The 24,437-nt window shown below is 39.4% G+C and overlaps 1 protein-coding gene across 3 annotated transcripts in view; it reads right to left on the bottom strand.

Annotated features, from left to right (window-relative positions):
- TXLNB (taxilin beta) overlaps positions 1-24,437 on the bottom strand; it is an 84,399-nt gene that overhangs the window by 28,247 nt on the left and 31,715 nt on the right. For all 3 annotated transcript variants that reach the window (XM_032274611.1, XM_032274609.1, XM_032274610.1), the window contains exons 2-4: positions 22,556-22,993; positions 12,838-12,929; positions 4,723-4,893 (exon numbers count right to left, since the gene is read on the bottom strand). In XM_032274611.1, the coding sequence (XP_032130502.1) occupies positions 4,723-4,893; positions 12,838-12,929; positions 22,556-22,979 (687 nt within the window). In that variant the 5' untranslated portion in view covers positions 22,980-22,993. The remainder of the gene's footprint in view (positions 1-4,722; positions 4,894-12,837; positions 12,930-22,555; positions 22,994-24,437) is intronic.

The raw sequence follows: 24,437 nt of genomic DNA, 5'->3' as shown, positions 1-24,437 counted from the left end.
GTTGCTGCTCAAGAGACAGAGTTTCTGGTTTGCATCTAACCAAATTAACTGTCAGCTTAAAAAATAAACACTATTCAGCATACAGTAGAATCGAGATTCTCCACAACATAATAGTCACAACACCCAGGATCTGATAGACAATGGCTTGACATATGAACAACCGAGAAAACATGGCCTATTCTCAAAAGAAAAGACAATTCTAGTAGGCCTGTTCTACGATGCTGCAAATGTGGAATTAGCAGACAAGTATTTAAAAACATGTACTGTAACTATGGTAAATGATGTAAAGCAAAATATTCTCTCAATGAATGAAAAGGTAGAAAATAGGTGAGAGAAATGATCTATAAAAAAATGAAAATTCTGAAATTAAACATTGCAAAATCTGAAATGTAAAAATCAGTGGATGAATATAGAACAGGATGAAAATGAGAGAGAAAGAATCAGTGAATGTGAAGATAGACCAATCAAAATGGTATAATCTACAAGCAAAAGAGAAAAAGCATTGGTGAAGGATGTGAAGACTGGCTTGAAGACCTGTGGGACAATATCAAAAGAGGTAACACACATAGAGTATCTTAGAAGGAAGGAAGATGGAGAGAAAGTGGAGCAGAAAAAATATTTGAAGAAATAATGGCTGAAAAAATTCAAATTTGGTAAAATACATATATAATTACAGATACAAAAGAGCTTAGCAAATACCAAGTAGGATACATATGAAAAAAACACTCCTGGCCATAAGGCAGTAAAAGTTCTGAAAACCAAAGATCAATAGAAAGACATTGAAAAGGGCAGAGAAAAAGGGCTTATCACATATGGGGGAACAATAATTCAAATGATTGTTGATTTTCATGAGAAATTTTAAAGGCCAGTATAGTGGAATATTTATATAAGGCTAAAGGGGGGAAAAAAAAACAACCCATGAATAGGTTCTCTCCATGCAAAATTCTATATCCAATGGATATAGCCTTCAATTAAAAGAAAACAAAGATGTTTTAAACATAAAAGGCTACTAAGAGAATTGATTGCCAGCAAATTTGTACTATAAGAAATACTAGGCCTGGCATGGTGGCTCATGCCTGTAATCCCAGAACTTTGGGAGGCTGAGGTGGGAGGTGGGAGGATCACAAGGTCAAGAGATCGAGACCATCCTGGCCAACATGGTGACACCCCAACTCTACTAAAAATACAAAAATTAGCTGGGCGTGGTGGTGCACGCCTGTAGTCCCAGCTACTCAGGAGGCTGAGGCAGGAGAATCACTTGAACCCAGGAGGCAGGGGTTGAAGTGAGCTGAGATTGCGCTGTTGCACTCCAGCCTGGTGACAGAGCAAGACTCCACCTCAAAAAAAAAAAAAAGAAAGAAAGAAAGAAAGAAAAAGAAAAAAAGAAATACTGAAGGAGGTACTTCAGGCTGAGGGAAAATGACATCAGATAGAAATGTGAAGCTACAGAATGAATAAGAAGTGTCAGGAATGGTAAACATCTGGGTAAATAAAAGGGATAGATTTTGCCTTTAATTTAAAAAGAAATACATATAATTATTTAAATTAAAATTTATAATAATGTCTTATTGGCTTTACAAAAGTATGTATATATAATATATATAGTAATGATAGCTTCAAGGCTGAGGGAGTATATTGTTCTATTTAGTTGCAGTGTTTCTACATGTTATGTGAACTAATAAGACAACATTAACTTCAGGAAGACTATGAACAATTAAGCATGCATATTGTAATCACAGAGCAACTACTAAAGATAATGCAAAGTGTTATAATTTAAAAATACAAGAGATAAATTAAAATGTGATTTTAAAATATTCAAATAATCCAAAGGAAGGTAGGAAAAGAAAAGAAGCAGCAGAAAGTAGAGGTGACAGATAGTAAACAAATAATAAAATGGTAGGCATATATCCAACCACATCCATAAGTACATTATATGTTAATGGGCTAGTACTGCAATGAAAAGGCAGACGCTGTAGGAATGAAAAGAAGCAAGATTCAGCTACATGCTATCTTAAGGGCATGCACTTTAAATATAAAGACCCAGGCTGAAAGTGAATGAGTGCAAAGAGATACACCATGCAAACAATGAGAGTAAGAAACTAGATTGACTCAATTAGTGTCAGATAATGTAGACATCAAGATAAATATTATTACTAAGAGACATTTCATAACGGTAAAATGACCAATTCATCAGGAGGACATAATCATAAATGTATATACACCTAATGTTAATGCTTCAAAGTACATAAAGCAGAAACGGACATAATTAAAATAAGTGGACAATTCCACAATTATACGAGGAGATTTTTAACTCTCATTCCTCAGCAACTGATAGATAAAAAATTCAAAAAAGACATAAACAATTTAAAGCTAATTGTTACTTATGCAATACTACACCCAACATCTAAAAAACATTCTTTTGAAGTCCATATGGTATCAAGATAGACCATGTATGATAGGTTATAAAAATTAAATAACACTTCTAAATAATCCCTGGGTCAAAAAAAATTAGAAAATCTGAACACATTTTGAATTTGATTTCTGATTTTAACATTTAAAATACGCTTGACCTTGGACAACCGATTTGGATTGCTGAGTGTCAGTTTCTTTATCAATAAAGTGGAGATATTAACTCTCACTGGGTTATCGTGAAGATTAAATAAAATAATGCATATAAAGCACTTAGCACAACTTCTGGCATAATAATGATACTTAATGTCATTGTTCATAATGGGAAGCCATTACTGAGGGTATATGGGCACACTTACAAGGTCTCTTGCCACTTTGATCATTCTGTTTTCTCAGTGGGGAAGGGTCTCTAGCTGGTTGGATGGTATTAATAAGATCTCTGTCTCTCTTTTTTTTTCTGAGACACTAGTCTGTCACTGAGGCTGGAGTGTAGGGTATAATCATAGCTTACTGCAGGCTCTAACTTCTGGGCTCAAATGATCCTCCTGCCTCAGCCTCCCAAGTAGCTGGGACTGCAGGGACGTGCCACACTCGGCTAATTTTCTTGGTTTTTGGTAGAGATGACGTCTCACTATCATAAATGTTGCCAGGCTGGTCTCAAATTCCCAAGCTCAAGTGATCATCCTGCCTTCACCTCCCAAAATGCTTTGATTACAGGTGTGAGCCACTGTGACCAGCTGATCTTTCTTTCAATACTACCCAAGAAGACCACACTATGTCATTCCACTCTTCATATCTCTTTGTTGATAAATGATTCCACCCTATCTGATTTAATTTTTATCTCCTTACTATGTAACATTACTGAGAGCCAGGGGATTTATGTAGACACACAGGGGATTTGTGCCTTCTTTGAATCCAAATTTTGAGTTGAAGATAATGCTTCCATCCTCAGGCCACCATTCAGCCCGGGTGTCTATCTTCAGTGCCATTGTTGACAAGATGCCAGTAGTCCATCGCCTAAACCTTGCAATTTGAGACTTCGACTTCATCACCCCACTTCTCCATTTCCCAGATATCAAAAAACAATTTGGAGTATGAGGAACCATGATTCTCTTGTATTTTTCTTTCTAACTCAATTGCACAAATTCAGCAATGATTTTCATGTACTCTGTTTCTTGAAGTATCTCCTTTTAAACACTTATAATCATAACTACCTCATGGGAACATTGGTGTCTAATTAATTATTGTTTGTCAAAAGCTTTAGGATCTTCAGCTGGAAAGGGGATTGGGGCTGAGCACAGTATCATCTTGGAGAGCCCTGCATCTTGCTATATTGAATGCAGCTAGTGTCTCTGTGTAATCAAATTAACTACACTGCTAGGGCTTATGCTGTAATTAATGAAACCCGGGTGGACCAAATGAAGTGATCAGTCTATTATTTGTAGATTGAATAATTAAGCCTGAAGAGCTTCAGTGCTTTTTCCAATAGCTTCTTCTTTTTTTTTTTTTTTTTCAAATGACTATTGACATTTTGGCTCTCAATCTGACTTCATTTTGTCAATTGGGTTTGTGTCCATTTATCTCATGTCATGCAGAATTCATTATAATGCAAAAAATGTTGAATCTTTACAAATGTATTTTTTATAAAGAACTAAGGCCTACCTTAGATACGAACTCAACATAATAAAAAGGTAAGGGGAATGGCATGCATCTGATTAGGGCCTGCACTGTATCAGGTATCATGTGGGTACCTTACATACTCAACTTCATCTAATTTTTTCCCAGCCACACAGTGAAGCTGGTCTAATATCCATTTTACGGATGAGGAAAGAGCTCAAGGAGGTAAAATTATTTAAGGCTATAAGCAAGCAAGAGGCAGAGCCAGTATTTGAACCCAAGCCTCTCTGATTCTAAAATTCACACTCAGCCGGGTGCGGTGGCTCACACCTGTAATCCCAGCCCTTTGGGAGGCTGAGGTGGGAGGATCATGAGGTCAAGATATCAAGACCATCCTGGCCAACATGGTGAAACCCCGTCTCTACTAAAAATACAAAAATTAGCTGGGCATGGTGGTGCGTGCTTGTAGTCCCAGCTACTCGGGAGGCTGAAGCAGGAGAATTGTTTCAACACGGGAGGCGGAGGTTGCAGTGAGCCGAGATGGCGCCACTGCACTCTAGCCTGGCGACAGAACGAAACTCCATCTTAAAATAAAATAAAATAAAATAAAATTCACACTCTTTCCACGAGGAGCAGAGGCCTGTCTCTGTGGCCCATGCAAGAAAGTATGTTATTCTGAATCATGGGGACACATACCTTCAGAGTCTTGTTGTGTCTCTGCAGCTCCCGGCACAGACTCTCCAATTTGCTTCGAGCAAGGATAGCTCTGCTGTGTTCACCTTGTAACTGGTCCTTTTCTTTTTGAATTTGTATCTGTTTCTTTTGGAGGAGCTTTAACTTCTTTTGCTCAGTACGATGTTCATCCAACTGTACACATGGAGATACAAAATGGAAGAAAATGGCAGAAATCTCCTTGGAGTCGGTAGAAAAATAGCAAACCTAAAGATTACTCTATGGTTGTTTGGAAACATGTTTTCCTATTATCTCTTCCTCTGGAAGTAAATGAAATTAACAAACGTCACCTTTGTAGCACTTGTAGGTATAGTTTTTAGAGCATAGCATTTATAGGTTTTTTGTTATTAGTCTCTTTTTACTTGGATCTATTTTTGGATAGCCTAGAAATATTTTTCCTGAGTCTATCTAACCAATATTGGATAGCCAGACAACATTGAAAGGCAAGTCTCAGAATCTGTAAACTGCCAGAGTTCATGACGATGCCTTGCCCTGAGGCAATGATCAACAGGCTGTCTGCCTGGGTTGCATTTAGTTCTCATAATTCTTCCTTGAAACAAGCTTTTAGCACTATTTTTAAAAATAGGAAATAGAAAAGCAGCCTCCTGGTAAACAGAAAACGAAGTCCTCTTTATAATTTTGGCTCTGAGTGTGGATTGTTTGTGTGTGGGAAAGGAGAAGAGAAAGTACCCTTCCGCTACCTAAGCATTGACGGGTTTTCACCAAAGCATCAGAAATAGCTACTGCACGATTCAACAGCATGAATAGCAAATATCCATAACCTGCTGCACCCCACCCGCACCCGCTCTGTGCTTACAACAAATAAATCATTTTGCTGGTTTCTGCTGAGCCCAGGTGAGCTCTTCTCATGTTCCTCCAGCAGCCGTGACTAAAGTATTGTATCAGGACTGGTGTGGAACATGAAACCAACTTACCACTGTACTTTCCATCTCGGATGCTGAAGTTTCTAGAGTAGGGTTGTCAGTAAAATGCAGGACACCCAGCTCAATTTGAATTTCAAATAAATAAGAAATAATGTTTAGCATAGGTATTAATATACTCCATATATTGCATGAGACATACTTTTTCTGAAAAATTATCTATTGTTTGCTGAAACGTAAACGTAACTGCGAGTAATGTATTTTTATTTGTTACATCAGGGAATATTATTATTAAGTTCTAGATCTGGTGTGGGGAGTATGGGGATCAACCTTAGAAGCCTCCAGAGAGAGATCAATGGACTCTCAAGAGTGTCAATCTCAGACCGACCATCACTGGGGCCACATTCAAGCAGTGGCCCTTTGTCCAGAGCCATCTCCTCCACTGACCTCTCAGTTCCTGTAGTGCCTGGATGGTGGGTGCCTAAGCCAGGTAAATACTAGTCCTAATAACAACTTTGTTGGTGAACGGAAAGGAAAAGCCCTGGTACTTCTGGACCTCAGGTGTTCTGGTGCCTCACAGAGCCTAATGCAAATGGATATAGATGTCACATAAGCCCTGACACGTGCCTCAGTTTCCCCATTTTAAAAAAGCCGTTGGGGCCGGGCATGGTGGCTCACGCCTGTAATCCCAGCACTTTGGGAGGCTGAAGCGGGCAGATCACAAGGTCAGGAGATCAAGAGCATCCTGGCCAACATGGCGAAACGCCATCTCTACTAAAAATACAAAATTAGTGGGGCATGGTGGTTCGCGCCTGTAATTCCAGTTACTTGGAAGGCGGAGGCCAAAGAATCGCTTGAACCTGGGAGGCGGAGGTTACAGTGAGCCAAGATCATGCTACTGCACTCCAGCCTGGGCGACAGAGTGAGACTCCGTCTCAAATAAATAAATAAATAAAATAAAAATTAAAAAGCAGTTGTTCTTTCTAAGCAAGATGAACAACTGTCACACTTTCTTCAGTTCACGCTCTCTTTCTTTCCTCCCTCCCTCCTGCCACCCTAAAATAAACATTTTAAGCTATTGCCAGGTAAAGCTAAGGATATGTATGTATGATATTCTATCTTCATACTTACGTGCAATTTCTAGCTACTGGTAGAAATTAGCATTGGAAAAACAAGACCTACATTACTAAAAATATTGATTGAAACAGATTCCTCCTTGGAAAGTAAGTAATCTGTTTTTAAATATTTCTCATGCAAAGCTGCTCATAGAATAGATGTGGTCCTTTCATTTTGCACCATAGTTATTAGATAGGGGTGAAATTTCTTGTACTTATGTTTGGATTTTAAGTGACCATTGTCAGCTCTTGAAATTTTTATACTGTAGGCCCGGTGCAGTGGCTCATGCCTGTAATCCCAGCACTTTGAGAGGCTGAGGAGGGCAGGTCACCTGAAGTCAAGAGGTCGAGACCAGACTGACCAAAACAGTGAAACCTTGTCTCTATCAAAAATACAAAAATTAGCCGGGTGTAATGGCAGGCACCTGTAATCCCAGCTACTTGGGAGGCTGAGGCAGGAGAATCACTTGAGCCTCCGTGGTGGAGGTTGCAGTGAGCTCAGATTGCATTATTGCACTCCAGCCTGGACGACAAGAGCAAGACTCCATCTCAAAAAAGAAAAAAAAAAAAAATTTATATATTGCTATTGTTATTGCCATTCTGGTTTAGACTTTACCTTCTGAAGATTAAACCATACGTCAGGGCTTCTGAACCCCAGTACAAGTGACATATTGGGCCAGATAATTCTTTGTTGTTGGGGCTGCCCTATGCCTTGTAGGTTGTTCAGCACCATCCCTGGCCCCTACCTGCTATATGCCACTAGCACCGCCCACTTGTGACACCCCAAAGTATCTCCAGACAGACATGCCTATTGTCACCTGGTGGACAAAACTGCCCCTGTTTAGGGAACACTGGAGAATGTGGCTTTATCAAGTGTCAGGAGGAAAACACCCTACAGGTGTTTCATAAGTTGAAAAGAGTAATAATTTGTGCTTGCTCATTGTCCATTTAATGTTTTATTTTGATTTTCAATTTTAATTTTTTTAGAGACAGAGTCTTCCGTCAGCTGCAGTGCAGTGGCACAATCATTCATAGTTCACTGAAGCCTCAAACGCCTGGCTTAAGGCACCCTCCTGCCTCAGCCTCCTGAGTAGCTGGGACTACAGATGAGTGCCAGCATGCCCAGCTAATTTTTTTTGTAGAGATGGGTTCTCGCCATGTTGTCCAGGCTCGTCTTGAGGTCCTGAGCTCAAGCAATCCACCTGCCTTGGCCTCCCAAAGTGCTGGGATTACAGGCACAAGCCACTGCACTTGGTCTGTTTATTTTGTTTCTAATATTAAGCCAGATAATACACCAGAACTTTCCTTTATATTTAAAATTTTTTAAATTATTAACCAAGTAATTCAGTCAATATTCAAGTGATTCATGGCATCAGGGACAATGAACAATACACATTCCCTGCCCTCTAGGTTCTTACTGCCTAGCACAAGAAAGCAGACAGCTGTACGGCACTGTGACAGGCAATGCAGAGAAGGGGTTACTAACCAGCGCTGGAATATTCTAGAGAACTTCCAAGAGGAGGTAACATCTGAACGAGTCCTGTAAGTCTAATCTAAACATCAGGTTGAAGGAATAGGGGAGAAGCAGATATTCCCTCAAGGCAGAGGGTCCTGGCACGTGCAAAGGAAGGTGAACACAAATGGGGAATGCGGATGGGGGAACAGGCGTGCGCCATCACACCCAGCTAATTCCACATTTTTTTGTTTTTGTAGACACAGGGTCTTGCTTTGTTGCCCAGCCTGGTCTCAAACTCCTGGTGTCAAGTGATCCTCCTGCCTCAGCCTCCCCAAAGTGCTAGAATTACAGGTAGGAGCCACCACACCACGCCCAGCCTTTAATGTTTTGCTTTTACTGCAAGGTCATCCAAATTTAGGATTTAGTTAGATCTATCTTACCTTGCTATCAAATAAAAACCCTTAACTTTCTGGCTTTTTTTTTTTTTTTGAAGTATGTGGATAATTTTGTTCACATATGTAGATGTGAAGTATGTGAATGCGTGGGGTTTCTTAATGAATGAAAGCAAACATTGCAACCAAGTCAACTGGGTTTGTGATTTATCTTAGGCATAGTTCTGTACAATTGTAATAGGCATATAGAATTTTTGTCTGTAATTTCTCTGGTTTTCTTTGTCTTTTTTTACTAAGTTAAAAAGCAAAATTAATGCTAAGTACTAAATTAAAATCCTATTACTGATGTTGCCTTAACTACATAAGAATTGAGGAAGTTAAATTGCAAAAAAAAATTTCTCCCAGGCCATTTCCTAATTTAGCCATGAAGTGTCCTCATTTATTAATGAGCTTATCCTTATTTATTAATGAATACAATGTCAGATAATATTACAGGATTTAGACTCTGCAAGGATGAGTGAGCTAGAGTGGCAGTTTGATTCACAGCTTTGAATTTGATGATTTATTCCTTGTGAACACTTATATTTCAGACATTTTCTATATTAATATCCAAATCAGTGAGCAAGGAAATAGGCTTTTGTCTCCATGTAAATAATTGAAATTCCTCGTAATTTTTCTTCTCTGAAAAGGAAATGTAATAGGTTTTTTGGGTCAATTTTCTCGTATTCATTTTTTTCTAGGATGATCTCTCAGATTTGAAAGTTTAGTACAAGAGATGATATAAATGCCAAAGTATAGCAAGTAAGGTTTGAATTGAATACGGTCTCTGGAAAAATAATCTCTTGTTTATTGGGGGCGACTGCTTTGCTGGGAGGATGAGAAGCTACAGGGAGTTCCCTGAGAACAGGGTGAGCAACCCTGGCTCATGGAGAAAATATTGGTGAGTCTCGAAAAGTGATGCTTCCTCAGTGTACTGTCTTGGGACTGCAGCATCATCCATCACTTCCTGTATTAGTCTAGAATGTTGCCCGGTGCCCTTAAGTATAGAACATGGCGCTGGAAATCAAACATGAATGGCCTTGGCATGAGTTGATAAATTGAAGGGGCAAAGGAAAAATGACTCGGAAAATACTAAAAAGAGCAAGGATGGATAGGTGAGAATCACATGGAAAGGTGAGAGTAGGGGCTAGATTTGAGGGGAAAATATTATTTTTGACATTTAACTCATTTTATGTATTGAAATTGTTGGTAGCCAATGCAAGACAAGTTGCAAGAAAACTGATATGCTGATACTTGCTTTGTGAGTTTCTACTGTTCTTTTTGAAAGCAATATGGCCATAAAGTTGAAAAACCAGAAAGTGCTCATCTTACTTAATTTAGTAATCCTATTTCTGGAAATTTTTCTTAAAATCATAAAAAAGAAGGAGAAAAAAACAAAGCTAATGCATGATGATATTCATTGCAGAAATATTTGGTAAAGCAAAATAGTGAGAAGAATTTGTCTTCAAATTATTGAATCAGTAGATACAGACACTTAATGAAATATGATACAACTTTTACAAAATATATTTATGAAGACTATATGTTATATGGAAAAAATGCCTATCATGTAAGAAAACCAGATATCAATTTACATGTACATTATGACTGTAATTATAATAAAAAGTATCTCTGCATACACAGAACAGGAAAAGAATATGCATAAAACAAAGTTTGTATTTTACATGATGGATTAGAGATATTTTTGTTTATTTTGTGTATTCAGCATTAGGTATCTTCATGATGTAGTTTGTGTGTCTAAAAAATAATTTTAAAATATTGTTGGCAGAGTTAAGCAATCAGCCAGTCACTTAGAGTTTCAGAATTTTTCTGGATCTATTGCATAATAATTCAGCATAACAGGATGCATCAGGTAGAAGGATGGTAAGATTACAGGACAAGATTCAGAGTGAAAAGCAAAGAAAACAAGTCACTCACTCAAGTGTACTCCATCAACAGGGATGAAGAGTTTGTGGGCCTGAAGTTTATTCAGTTTTGGAGGCTCTCTTTTAAAAAAAAATTAAAGAGAATTAGGCCTGGGCCTCAAGGTACCCATGTAAGTGAGATGCCATGAAGTTTAAGCTTTTTTAGCTGCAATGGTAAATCTACTGTTGGGGCAGTTCAACCTACTGCCTGGATGAATTTTTTTGCTATATGTAGTCTTAAGTTTCATTCTCCTGTCACTGTTTCTTCAAAAGAAATAAGTGAAAGAATTTTTGTTTTGCCTCAAACTACTTTTTATATGCAACTACGTGATTTCATGCAATTCTTCAACAACGACATAAAATAGATTTCCTTGTGTATAAACAACTTACATATGCCCCATATAGTACATGCTCAAAGTTGCTAGAACACCTTGTCTACTCCTATAGTGTTCTGATAGCCAACAGAATTGATGCACAATATATAAATGCCCAGTCCAATATTAAAAACTCAGAAAACTGACTAACTTTAATAAAGTTTCCCAAACTATGTCAATATATCTAAAATGCATATATATACATTTTAAGAAAGATTATTCTCAACAACTTCTATAAAAATAAGTTTGATTGTTTGGTCCATCTAACTTCACTACTATTAGTGTGAACTTTTAATGTATAGTAAGATTTATTTTACTTTATTATCAACATGACACCTACACAATCAAAAGGAGCTAGTGAGGTGCTAACATGTGGGAATTAACCCACTGATTCTCGTCACAATGCATTTCAGGAAGAGGTATGTCACTGGGATTGGATGATATGGTTTATCTGCCTTCCCTGATTTGGATAACCAAGTGGAACAGATAGAGATTCTGATGGCCATTCCTTCAAAATAATTTTTTTAAGAAAAGAAGCAGAAATAAAGGAGAAGACCACTGCCTAGCTTTACTAGAGAGGATGCCACATCTTAGCTGTGGGTCTCATAATCTGCAGGGTTAGCACAAAGACCTCAGATGCTGATGTTTACAATTCATTCTCAGATTGGCAGGTGTTTGTTGTTCCTTGAAACTAGAGAACTGGGCTTACTAAACCTTCCCCTTTTCTCCAGCTGGCCAATTCTAGAGTTATTGGTGAGGAGACAGACCACTGTGAGGATTCTCTGATGGTTGGGAGTGGCTTCCTATGGCTTCCTATGCTCCTAGGGGCTCCAATTTATTGAGAACGGGGCTGCCTAGGAGCACCTAGAACCAGGTACAAAACAATCCACATGCAATGCTTTGCTATTGTAGGCAAGGGGTAGAAGAATGAGGATCAAAGATAATAAATGCAGAAATGGACCAGACTAGAATGTGCCATGAACTGAAGGGTGGCATTGACTCAACCCCCTACTGTGTTCCCTTTGTGGCTCTCAAAAACCCTAGGTAGGAGAACTGAATAAAAGTGAAGATGTATTATCGAGCTAGCTAGCTAGCTAGCTATTATTTATTTATTTATTTATATTTAGAGACAGGGTCTTGCTGTCACCAGCCTGGAGTGCAGCGACACAATCAGAGCTCATTGTAACCTCAAACTCCTGGGTTCAAGCAATCCTCCTTCCACAGCCTCCTGAGAAGCTAGGACTACAGGTGCATATTACTATGTGCAGCTAATTTTAAAAACTTTTCGTAGAGATGGGGGCTCACTATGTTATCCAGGTTGGTCTCGAACTCCTGGGCGCAGGCAATCCTCCCATCCTGGCCTCCCAAGGTGTTGGGATTACAGGTGTGAGCCACTGCACCTGGCCTGTTTATCTTTGCATTGAGTATATTTCTCAATGTAATACAGTTTTGTTACAAAGCTAAAAAGAACTTTAAAATAGCTACAATTTTCAATCACGTATACTTCAGTCTCCTATCCCCAAAATTACACCATAATTGGAGGTAGAGGAACTCCAATTCTAGCCTCTTTCTCCCTCTTGCTGTTATTTCTCAGCATTTCTTTCTTTTTTTTCCTTAAGAAATTCTTCTTTTATGAATCCTAGCTCAGGCTTGTTCAAAGTGACCAGCCATGCTCTTTAATGATGTACACGAAAAACTAAGTCTCCTTTTCTGAGCTCTAACCAGAGCCTGAATCATTCTGACAAAAGAAGCTAATCAAAGTGAAGGGGAGGAAGGCAGCAAATCACACTGCCACGTGTGTACCTATGCAACAATCTTGCATGTTCTTCACATGTACCCCAAAACCTAAAATGCAATTAAAAACCCAACAAACAAAGAAGCTAATCAGAGATCTTACCAATTCAGCATACTTCTTGAATAAAAAATCAAACTTTTCTTCAGGTGTTTGCAACTTGTTCAGATTTTGCATTAGCAGGTTGGCTTCTTTGCCTTAAAGAAAAGACATGAAATGAAAGCATTTCATATATTCTTAGAAATATGTTAATGTATACATGAAGAAAGTGTGCAACTTTAACAGCGTACCTGTAATATGTCATAAATAAGATACTGTTATTACGTATACTTATATATACATAAAAAAGTCATGAAAAAATTAGTGTTGAATTTGCCGTCAGGTGATAGGGGCTGGATTTCTCAGACTGCCACTTGCTAATTATTCCCAACCTTGGCCAAGCCATTCATCTTATCAGCTATAATTTCTTTCCTATGGAAAGGATGACACCTATCTTATGGAGTGGACATCAGTTGGGAAGTTTGTGAATGTGTGTTACGGTGTGAGGTTCATGGCAGACTCTCAATAAATGTTTGCTCTAACAGAAGTCCCCCAGTTTTCATCACAAGAATCCATTCTTATCCCTCCTCCTTGTATTCTTCAGAATCAAAAGATTTTATGCATCAAAAATACTGACTTTCTGGAAGAATACAGCACCTGTTTTCCAACTGGAATTAACGAAAAGGAAGCAGACAGCCAATCGAAATTTATGACTAGTACGAAACAGCAACGCGAAGTTGCTAGGATTCCAGCCAAAAGCAGAGATGAAGTAGTCTGCCCATTTTTTCCCCTGTGATTTTGTTCTTTTGGTCCCCCTTTCCCCTCTTTTAGGGGGAGCCAACTCTCTCTTTTTTGTACATAAACCCATTCCCTGGGGTTGGAGTGGGAATAACTCTGATCCTCTTTCCTACCAAACAGAATAAAATCAATATAGAAAGAAAACCAAGCAAAGACACAGAGGGCTTTCCACAAGCCTTTTTGTGTCTCTGTGATAATGGACTCAGCCTTCTGGGCCTTCCTCTCTCCCACCTAGGCCTTCATATCCTTGACAGTTTCATTTTGTTTCCAGTTGGAGTTTATGTTACATTAAAACAATTAATCTGTTCATGATTATTTAACAGGGAGCCTCAGGTTCTTCCTTCTCTTTTCCTTTTGCTCTTGCTTTTGTCTTCTTATGCTCAAAGGGCCCATTTGCCCTTTTGTGGTGCCTGGAAATTTTGTCTTCAAGCCACCGTTGAGCTGAGCTGGGAGAGGAAGTGGGTGGGAAGCTGAGGCCCACATTTGCCACTAATTATCTCTTCCAACAGTCCAAGCAAGGTGGGGCATTTTCCCATCCCTATCTATCTATGAAAACCACTCTGTTTAATCAGAGTAGGGTGGTCAAGTCACACAACAAAGCCCACGTTTCCTGATACAAATCTGCCTAAGAATAGATATATATATTTTTTGAGACGGAGTCTCACTCTTGTTGCCCAGGCTGAAATGCAGTGGCGCAATCTCGGCTCACTGAGCTCGGCTCACCGCAGACTCCGCCTCCTGGGTTCAAGCCATTCTCCTGCCTCAGCCTCCCGAGTGACTGGGATTACAAGCATGTGCCACCACGCCTGGCTAATTTTGTATTTTTAGTAGAGATAGATTTTTCTGTGTTGGTCAGGCTGGTCTTGAACTCCCAGCCTAAGGTAATCCGCCCGCCTCGGCCCCCCAAAGTGCTGGGATTACAGGTGTGAGCCACCGCACCCGGCCTGCTTAAGAATATTAACAACTTTGACAACCTTTCCCCCAAGAACAGACATTTGCCCTTGGAGTACTTCCTTTCATCCTGGAGAGGCATATACGTCATGAAATTAGGGTTGCCAGATGAAATATAGGACATGGGGCATACTTGTACTAAAAAATGATTCATTGTTTACCTGAAATTCAAGTTTTTCTGGGCATCCTGTATTTTCCTTTGCTAAACCTGGCAACCTTACATGGAATCAAGAAATCTTAGATCTAGAAGGAATTTCAAAGAGCATCCAGACTAACTGGTTAATTTTATGGATTTTAGTATTTCAGGCCCAGAAATATCCAAAGTTACATGATTAGTGCTGGCAGAGCCAAGGTTTGAGTCCAAGGCTGGCTTACTTGTCCTAAGTCACTCCACTCTCACGTGGAATTCTGATACCAGAGAAACCTTGAGGAACAGAAGGAAACTTTGTTGTTGTTGTTGTTGAAAAACTGACCTCATTCCCAACAGTTAGTTTTGTCTATCTTTGCTCAGTGAGTCAGCTCAGATTAGAGACACCGCCCAAGACAGGGGAAGGTGGGTGTGAGTAGGGTCCCGTCCAGCTTTTCAATATGGCCTGTGGCAATCCATGCTGCCCTTTGCAGCAGAGAATCGCTGCTGCCTCAGCCCTGCCAAACCTGTGCTTTGAGTTTTTTCTCTAGTGACAGGGATGGATTTGCATCGGTCGGGCCGTCCCTTCACCCCTGTCTTCAGTCCAGGAAAGGTGCCCACCACATGAAGACCACTACACCAAGTTAGAGTGTCACCTATTGTAAGTCAAGAGGCTGCTCCTGACCATTCTTGGCCCAGGACGTAAAACAGTGTTTGGCCCACGGTGAGTGCTCAGTAAACGGCAATAATAATAGAAACAAAGCCAACTAGACCAAACTGGTATCATGTGAATCAAATAAACACTGTCATGAAAACTACTTTCTGTGACCGACTAGCGGAAAGACAGGTCTTCCCCTCACCCGTGATGTTTTACGTCTGCTGGGATAGCACTCGAGTAGTGTGCTATATGGACTGACATATAAAACCATTGCATGTCTTGTTTGGGAGAGAGAGAAACAAGGGAGTCCAAAGGTTCTCACTTTCTTCCTACATTAAGTATCTTCTCTCCTTAGGTTTTGTTTTCTGTAACTGTGAGACGAGCTTTCTTTTTGTTTTTGTTTGTTTGTTTAGTTTTTTAATCTTCACACTTACTGACGTCTCTTTCTGCTCTAGCCTGTTATTTTGCATAGAAGGTTAACATTCAGGTGCATCAATGTGCCTTCAAAACTTATTCTTCCCTTCAACAAAATATCCAGGGAACTGAAGATGGGCATGTGCAGAATTCATAAATTTACGACATCACTGACCTCAGTTCTTCAACTTCCATTGGTTTTGTTGGACTAGGGTGCTATGTGGAGTAATCATGGAGGCAGGGAAGAGAGAGAATTGCTCGTCATCTACAAAAATTGCTTGTCATCGGAAATAAGGTCATTTGATGACAGTGTCAAATACAAGAGGAAAAACTGACTTTATTCAGGGACGTTTTATCAGGAGGGAATCACCTGCCTTCTCCCTAACGTGTCCTTCCAAAGCAAGCTTCATTTCCTCCTCATTAAAGCTAAGAAGGCATATAGGCATGTAGCTACCACACTCCGAAATGCTCAGCATGGTAGGAAGTCAACATGAAAGTGGAACCACCTGTGTAGCAGACACAGCGCTGTCGCATATGGCTGTGGTCACTGGCACAGTTTTATTGGAAGATGGAGCAATTATTTTTACATCAAAGAAACAAAGAACCTGAAATTAAAGGCAACTAAGCCAGCTGCAGAAATGTGGACCAGGATTTTTCTGAACCTTTTAGCATAGTAATGATTGTTTATACTAAGTTTGATGACAACTTATGCAGATTTAATGTGTTCAAAACTATGCCTTTTCTGGCCGGGTGCTGTGGCTCACGCCTGTAATCCCAGCTCTTGCTGAGGTGGGCAGATCACCAGAGGTCAGGAGTTTGAGACCAGCCTGGCCAACATATAGTGAAACCCTGTCCCTACTAAAAAATACAAAAATTACCTGGATGTGGTGGTGCATGCCTGTAGTTCCAGCTACTTGGGAAGCTGAGGCAGGAGACTCAGAGCTTGAACCCGAGAGGCAGAGGTTGCAGTACTCTCTTCTAACCAAGGTAGGGATTGGATAGATGAATATTTTACTGTTTTTCTAATAATTTATTTTTGTTATTGCTAATAGTGTATACACATCATCAGTTGACCTAATAAGAACTCCAGATCCACTCTCCTACTGAGTAGAGGCCAAAATTCCATATAAATATGACAAGGCCACTAAAAGATAAGAGAGATAAAATGTCAGCCAAATAGAAAAAAATCTCACAAGAAAACATAGGCTGGGTGGTATTTTCAAAACTGATAGAGGCCTTAAAACCAAATGAAACAATGAGAGGTGACAGTGAGGAGTAAGAGAATCTTTGTAAATTTAAAAAGTGGGCCATAATAGTCTAAGATAACCAATATGCCATCCAAATAATGTTGCATTTGTTTTTGTTGTTATCTAAATCAAGCTAAAAATGATGAAAGCTATTTTAGTTGTGAAATGACCAAATCTTAACAGCTGAACTCAGAATCCATTTAGTCAAGCCACTAATTTTATAGACAGGGTAATTAAACCAGAGAGTTTGAGAGTCTACAAAAAAAAAAAATCACTCAACTAGTGGATGGCGAGTCAGCTCTGGAACCCAGGTCTCCTATTCTTAGTCCAGTGTGAATTTATGCATACCTAAATCTTACTTCCCTTAAAAGATACCTATAGATGCTTAGGATTTATCTCATGCCTATTCTTAGAAATCATATTAGAAAAAACACAACTAACAGTGAAATACGAATATAGGTCTAACGTTTGGGAAAAGGACATCCATAGCATTTCCGGCTTTAAGTCTGTGCCACAATACATGGAAATCAGGAAGGTGGGTAGAGAGGTACACAAGTACATATTCATGACTAAATTTAACCCCGAAGTTCTAAAAATAAAATAATTTTGGAAGAGAAAAGGCATAATTTTGTTTTTGGTTTTGTTTGTTTGTATATATGTTTGTTTGTTTTTGAGAGATGGAGCCTTGCTCTGTCACCCAGCACTTTGGGAGGTCGAGGTGGGCAAATCACTTGAGGTCAGGAGTTCGAGACCAGCCTAGCCCACATAGTGAAACCCTGTGTCTACTAAAAATACAAGAATTAGCCATGCATGGTGGTACACAGCTGTAATCCCAGCTATATGGGAGGCCGAGGCAGGAGAATTGCTTGAACCTGGGAGGTGGAGGTTGCAGTTGCAGTGAGCTGAGCTCGTACCACTGTACTCTAGCCTGGGTGACAGGGCAAGACTCCTTCTCTAAAAGGAATACTATGTAAATGGGTGTCTGAAGACATTTCAGAATACTGATGTCCTAGTCAGGGGCCTCTCAGAAGCTACCACTGAAGCTCATTGTAACTAGAAAGACAAAATTTATTAACTGAGCTGTAATAAATGCTCCTTAACCAATATGATGCTTACTCTGTACACTTTTGGTCCTGTGATGTCAGTGACACAAGATCCGTCCCTTGCTTTATGACTAATCTCACAATCACATCAACTAGATGAGTAACACTGTTTGGCAGACTCTGAAACTCCCTAGGCTTCAGTTTCTCTGTCTATAAAATTAGTAGGTTGATTAGATGGATTCAGAGCTCAGAATAGCCCCATAAATGAGCTTTGTTTTCCCCTCAGCCCATGTGATGTTGTCAAAGAAGTGATAAATGAGAGATACCTCAACGTGGAGGATGCGAGTCGGAGAACAAGGGGATACTTCAGATGTGAACGTGGCATGGTGCTGCATAATGGGAAATCTGTTTTCATTTCTTTCATTTCAGATGCCAAGGGGAAAGTGACTTTACCTGCTAGAGAGATTTTTAAATATTTCCCCAGCTGCTCTGGTATGTAGTGTGTTTATTGTAGGAGAATATGCAACCTCAAAAGGAAAAATAAGTCCTGGGTGCTTGAGTTGTAGAGACATTTCCCAATATTCAACATGTGCTGTATAAAAATGGCTCTCACTGACCCAATAAGTTTTGGAAGTGATGGAAACTATGCCCATCACTCTATTAGATTTTCATTATGTATGCATTAAAGGTCAGAAAATTCTGGCAGTAAAGGAATTGTTTAACTTTGTGAAATCCCAAACATCCCAAAGTGGACATACTTTGGAAAATGTTGGAGTAGAGAGTTAAAACATTTTAGCATCTCAGATGTACCAGTAAAACAAATAGCATCTGATAAATTCATTGATTAAAGACATCTTTGATCAAGTATATAAGCAAAATCTAAGAATATATCTTCAGATATGGGTTGAATGATTTATTAAAATTCTATGGAAGTTCCAAATAGGTTATAAAAGGAGACCACAGCCAGATTTTTATGTTCTCTCCAAATCAGTGGAGAAAACACTTTGTGAAGAATCATAACCATTGCTCCCACAGTCTGTTTGTGTCAAAATTGACCAGGATGAACATCTCTCATGCTCTCCTAAAAATGTTCCTCTTCCTGGTCTTGCACTTATCCTATATGACAATTCACTTGTGTGTCTTCCTTTTCCTCTCTACCTAGATATCCTTGACCAAAGGGCCATGACTTATTTATCTTTGTGCACCTAGCACAGTGCCTCATAAAGACGAGGCATTAATAAAAACTCATTGGGGATTTAAGGATAGGTAGAAATTTCTAGGTAAAAAAAACTAGAATGTGCACAGGCCTTGTGGGAGATGGAGCATAGCATGGTCAAAGAGCTGAGAGACCAGATCAGGCTTCACTCCAGGCCTATAAAGGCCAAATATCTGTGTGTGGAAGCTCAGAAGCAGCATTTTTCACAGATTTTGCAACTGATTCTAATAAACAGTTAAGGTGGAAAACCATTGATCTAAACAATAGCATAGTACCATTTAACTGAAAAGTAGCTAAGAAGGCTGCCACAGCTACTTGCAGACAACGGAAAGTTTAAAATGGTGGTTACAAGTTGAGGTTACCCTAAAATGTCATTTTCATGCATAATGCAGCTGTTAAATTGTACAGTGTTTACAATAATATGCTAATGATGCTGAGTGGGAAGGCACAGAAAGCTCACGAGCCCACACACGCTCAGTTACAGTGGACACACCTAGATACTGTAATCCACAACAGTTGATTTTGGTAAAACACAGTTGGAATTTTGTAATTTGTAAATAGCGGCAGAATTAGAGAGCTGGAATTTTTAAAAACATAATCCTGATTATTTGATAATTTTAAGGTTAATGCAGATTAAGAAATAACTCATGCAAGAAAGTAGAAACCCAAATTTAACTTTGTCCCTACTTTCTTCATATCTTTCCCCTCAATACAGTACAATACACACACACACACACACACACACACACACACACACACACACTGCTATGTAAAAGCTTTAGGGTGATTTAAAAATAACATTTCTGGTTATAAACACCTGAAGTTGTTTACCTCTGGAATGAAAGTTTGTTATTGTCTTATGGAAACTTGAATAATAACTAACTTTGCAAAGGGACACATTTGAGATGTTTGGTCAGAGAAGAAAAAATTGCTCTGTAACACAGAGCAATTTTATTATGTTTTTCCATGTTCCAGAACACTAGAGTGATTCCAACCCTGCACTTTGGAACTTGAAGATACTTTAAAGTTCTTATCTGGGTTCTTTTAATTTTATACTAGTTGGGTCAAGTATGCTTCCTGAATGTGTCATTTAGCCCTTCTTGAAAGCATTGTAGCAATGGGTTTTAGCATCATAGCAATATCTGTAGGAAAACAGCCTGTGGTTTGGCAAGATTGCCACCATCTTGAAGCAAACCTGCCATGACGACTAATGATGATGACTAATGTTTGACTCCTCCATGCCAAGGTGTTCTACGGCAGGGATCTCCAACCCTGGAGATTGGTGCCGGTCCATGGCCTGTTAGGAACTGGGCTGCACAGCAGGAGATGAGTGGCAGGCGATGGAGCAAAGCTTCATCTGATTTACAGCTGCTCCCCATCACCTGCATTACCACCTAAGCTCCACCTCCTGTTAGATCAGGAGCGGCATTAGATTCTCATAGGAGCATGAACCCTATTGTGAACTGCGCAAGTAAGGGATGTAGGTTGCGTGTCCCTGTGAGAATCTAACGCCTGGTGATCTGTCACTGTGTCGCTGTCTCCCATCATCCCCAGATGGGACTGTCTAGTTGTAGGAAAACAAGCTCAGGACTCCCATTGATTCTCACATTATGGTGAGAATCATTTCATTGTATGTTGCAATGTAATAATAATGAAATAAAGCACACAATAAATGTAATGTGCTTTAATCATCCTGAAACCATCCCTTCCTAGTGCATGGAAAAACTGTCTTCCCTGGTGCCAAAAAGGTTGACCGCTGTTCTGTAGCAAGGTCATTAAACAATGCCTGTAGCATAGATAACCCCTCAGAAAGATGCTTATCTAATGTACCCAGTGGTCATGAGTTTTTGCAAGAAAGTCTGAGATGTGACCAGCTGCACTTGACTTTACCCTGAAAGCTTGCTATATAAAAGATGCTTTCTGGAGGGGGGATGCAGGCATCCACTGTCTCACTGCTGCCCAAGATAAAACTACTGTTTGTAAGACCCTATGAAATATTTCTTTCTGAGAAACTGGATTTTTCAGCCTCTTTTTATGGCCTTCAGCTCCCTTGGCCTTTGTGGGTAGGTTTGTATATACTTGCTCACTGCAGACAAAATTCTACTTCAGTATAGGCATATTTTTGGGTTTATAGATAATCTGGTTACTGAGTTTGAACCCAGTTCTGATTCCAATGCTCATGATCTTTCACTTTACCACACAGTCTTCCAGAAACAAATAAGATGTGGTCTCTGCCCTTGATAGATTCTCCATCTAGCATGGTATATAAACAAATGATTGCTGCTGAAAGTTTAATGGAAAACTAAGGAAGGTGATGCTAACTCTGCCTGGGCATGTCAGGGAAAGTATCACATAGGAGGGGGTATTTGTAGTGAGTGTTTCCACCAGGAAAGACCAGCCGAGGGACTTTCCTATGTACAGTAACATGCTTTCACTCATAGTGTAAAAAAATTAACATTCTCACCCTTTTTTCACAGCCGTCATTGGTGTTACCAATCTCCCATGCTCTCCTAAAATAGTTTCCTGTTCCTGTTTTTGCACTTCTCCTATATAATTAGTTTCCATGTCTTTTGTTTTCTCTACACCTAGAGCTCCTTGACCAAGGGGCCGTGACTTATTTATCTTTGTGCACCTACACAGTGCCTCACAAAGACTAGGCATTAATAAACACTCACTGGGCACTTGAGGATAGGTAGAGATTCCTAGGTAAAGAAACTAGGATGTGCACAGGCCTTGTGGGAGATGGAGTATAGCATATTCAAAGACCCAAAAGACAAGATCAGAACGACTAGCTATTAGGCAGTAGTGGTGGTGGTAGTAATGCAGGCAGAGTGTTCAGGAAGGTGATGTTGTGGGTTAGAGTAATGTGAGATAAAAGTAAGACTGGTTGGAGTTAGACCATTAGGATCTTAGAGAACACGTTAAAGATTGTGGCCTTCATCCTAAGAGCAATAGGAAGCCATGGAACAGAGGGTAGATGGGTAACACGCTGAAAATTTCACGTGAGCTCTATTGAGGGGAAAGGGCTAGGGACGAATACAGCAAGGGAAAATGTAGTAATCTACATTTAGGCTTTATGTAGCTAACCTAGTTGCTACGTATCAATGCTGCATTTCAATGGTAGGGATATCCCCCAAGTGAATACCAACTAATGATGGTTTCTACCATAGAGTGAATGTCCTTTTGCAAGCCATTGATGTTACAATTATTAAAGTGTAACTACTATAGTAATCCAAATATTAATTGTGGCTTTTAGTGAAGGTTGAAAGACGTGCCCCTTTTTTAGTAATACTACACAGAAAAGTCACATATTTGAACATAACTACTTGCCTAATCCTTTTAGGATTTTCTTTTCCAATTTTTGCTCTTTATTGCTGACAGGCTCTTTCACAGCAGGTGGCTCTCCAGAAGCAACAGGTTCTCTTCCAGCCTCTTCAGTTGTTTCTTCACCATCCCCATCCTCGTTGTCAGGTGACTCCACATTCTCAGGCTGCTCACTGGCCCTAGTGGAGCCCTCTTTCCCTGCTGTGCCGGCAGCAGACCCGTAAGTGTTAATGATGTCTTCCAGCTGTCGATTCAGCTCTTCAGAGATATCGGGGTGTGCACTTGCCTCTTTCTCTGGTGGTTGGACTGGGGTTGAAGAATCCTGGCCATGTTCCTTCTCCAGACCATTGTGACTGGGTAATGATGAGCTGTCCCCTGGAGGTGTTGACTGTTGTTCAGCTGTAAGCTGTTCAGAGTGATTAGCCTCCATCTTGGGAGTAGTATCTAGTGGTAAGCACAGTTAGACTTTATGTAGCTAACCTAGTTGCTGAGTATCAATGCTACATTTCAATGGCAGGGAATTCCCCAAGTGAATACCAACTAGTTATGGTTTCTACCATAGAGTGAATGTCCTTTCACAAACCATTCATGTTACAATTATTAAAGTAGGAACAGTGGAAAGTTCTTTTTACCAAATCAAGTAATACTACTGGCATATTTTTGGTTTTGATCTTCAATTTTCAGTGGTATTCCTTATTATTCACATTAAGAAATTAATTCATTCTGTTGTTTTTTTGTGACCGCATTTTGCCATTTTGCTTACACTAGCCAGTTTGTGTTATAATTTTTCTTTATAATTCTATAGATTAATAATCACTGGAGATACATGACCGTATATATTTAATATATTTAAATCTAAAATGGCATTAGTTTTCTTTCAAAGTTAAAATATTTAATAGAAGACCCATTGAATTTATTTAAATGATTCATAACATCTCTAAGCTCTATTTGATACATAATTCAATATTTTGCTTAGTATGAATATTTTGATGTAAATGCATTATTACACTGGATACAAGAGCCATTTCTCACTTTTCTGGCATTTTCTTTTTCAGAAAAGCAACACGAATACTTTTTCTGAGCTTAGAACTGGCATCATTTTTGGAATAAAACAGGGAATAAAGGAAGACATAAATAAATAAACCAAGTAGTATGTAATCATGGGCTAGGCATGGGGGCTCATGTCTATAATCCCAGCACTTTGGGAGGCCGAGATGGGTGGATCACTTGAGGCCAGGAGACCAGCCTGGCCAACATGGTGAAACCCCATCTTTACAAAAAATACAAAAATTAGCTGGGTATGGTGGTGGGCACTGGTATTCCCAGCTACTTGGGAGGCTAAGGCATGAGAATTGCTTGAACCTGGGAAGTGGAGGTTATAGTGAGCCAAGACTGCGACACTGCACTCCAGCCTGGGCAAGACAGAGCAAGATTTCATCTCAAAAAAAGAAGAAGAAGAAGAAAGAAACAGAGAGAAAGAAAAGAAACATGGTGATGCTTATACCAACAATTCCTTAAATTTCTATAATACTCTTTTATTGCAATACATAAACCAACTTTTTAAAAGAAAAAGCAGATTACAATTTTCTCTTCTAAGTCAGGAAGCTCTAGGAAAACTTAATAATTTTTAAGAAGTAGCAATGTTTCATAAACAAGGAGGAAACCAACTGGAGAAATAATTCAGCAATAATAAGGGCTCTTAGGAAAGGGCTAGAGATGGAAATGAGTCAGAGATTCCAGGGTTTCTGACTATTATGACTTCTAGGGTTGCAATAGATTCGGTTTAGCCCTTTAAGTTGTGGTGCATTTTATTTGTAAATAATATTTAGCAGTGATGCTGCCAATTAGCAACATAAAAATATGGCAAGATCCTCATAACTCGCAGGTT

This window comes from Sapajus apella, unplaced genomic scaffold (assembly GCF_009761245.1).
Source record: "Sapajus apella isolate SASKATOON/1434 unplaced genomic scaffold, GSC_monkey_1.0 scaffold6, whole genome shotgun sequence".
Classification (NCBI taxonomy): domain Eukaryota; kingdom Metazoa; phylum Chordata; class Mammalia; order Primates; family Cebidae; genus Sapajus; species Sapajus apella.
Note: the sequence above shows the minus strand (reverse complement) of the source record. Positions and strands in the feature narration are given on the sequence as shown.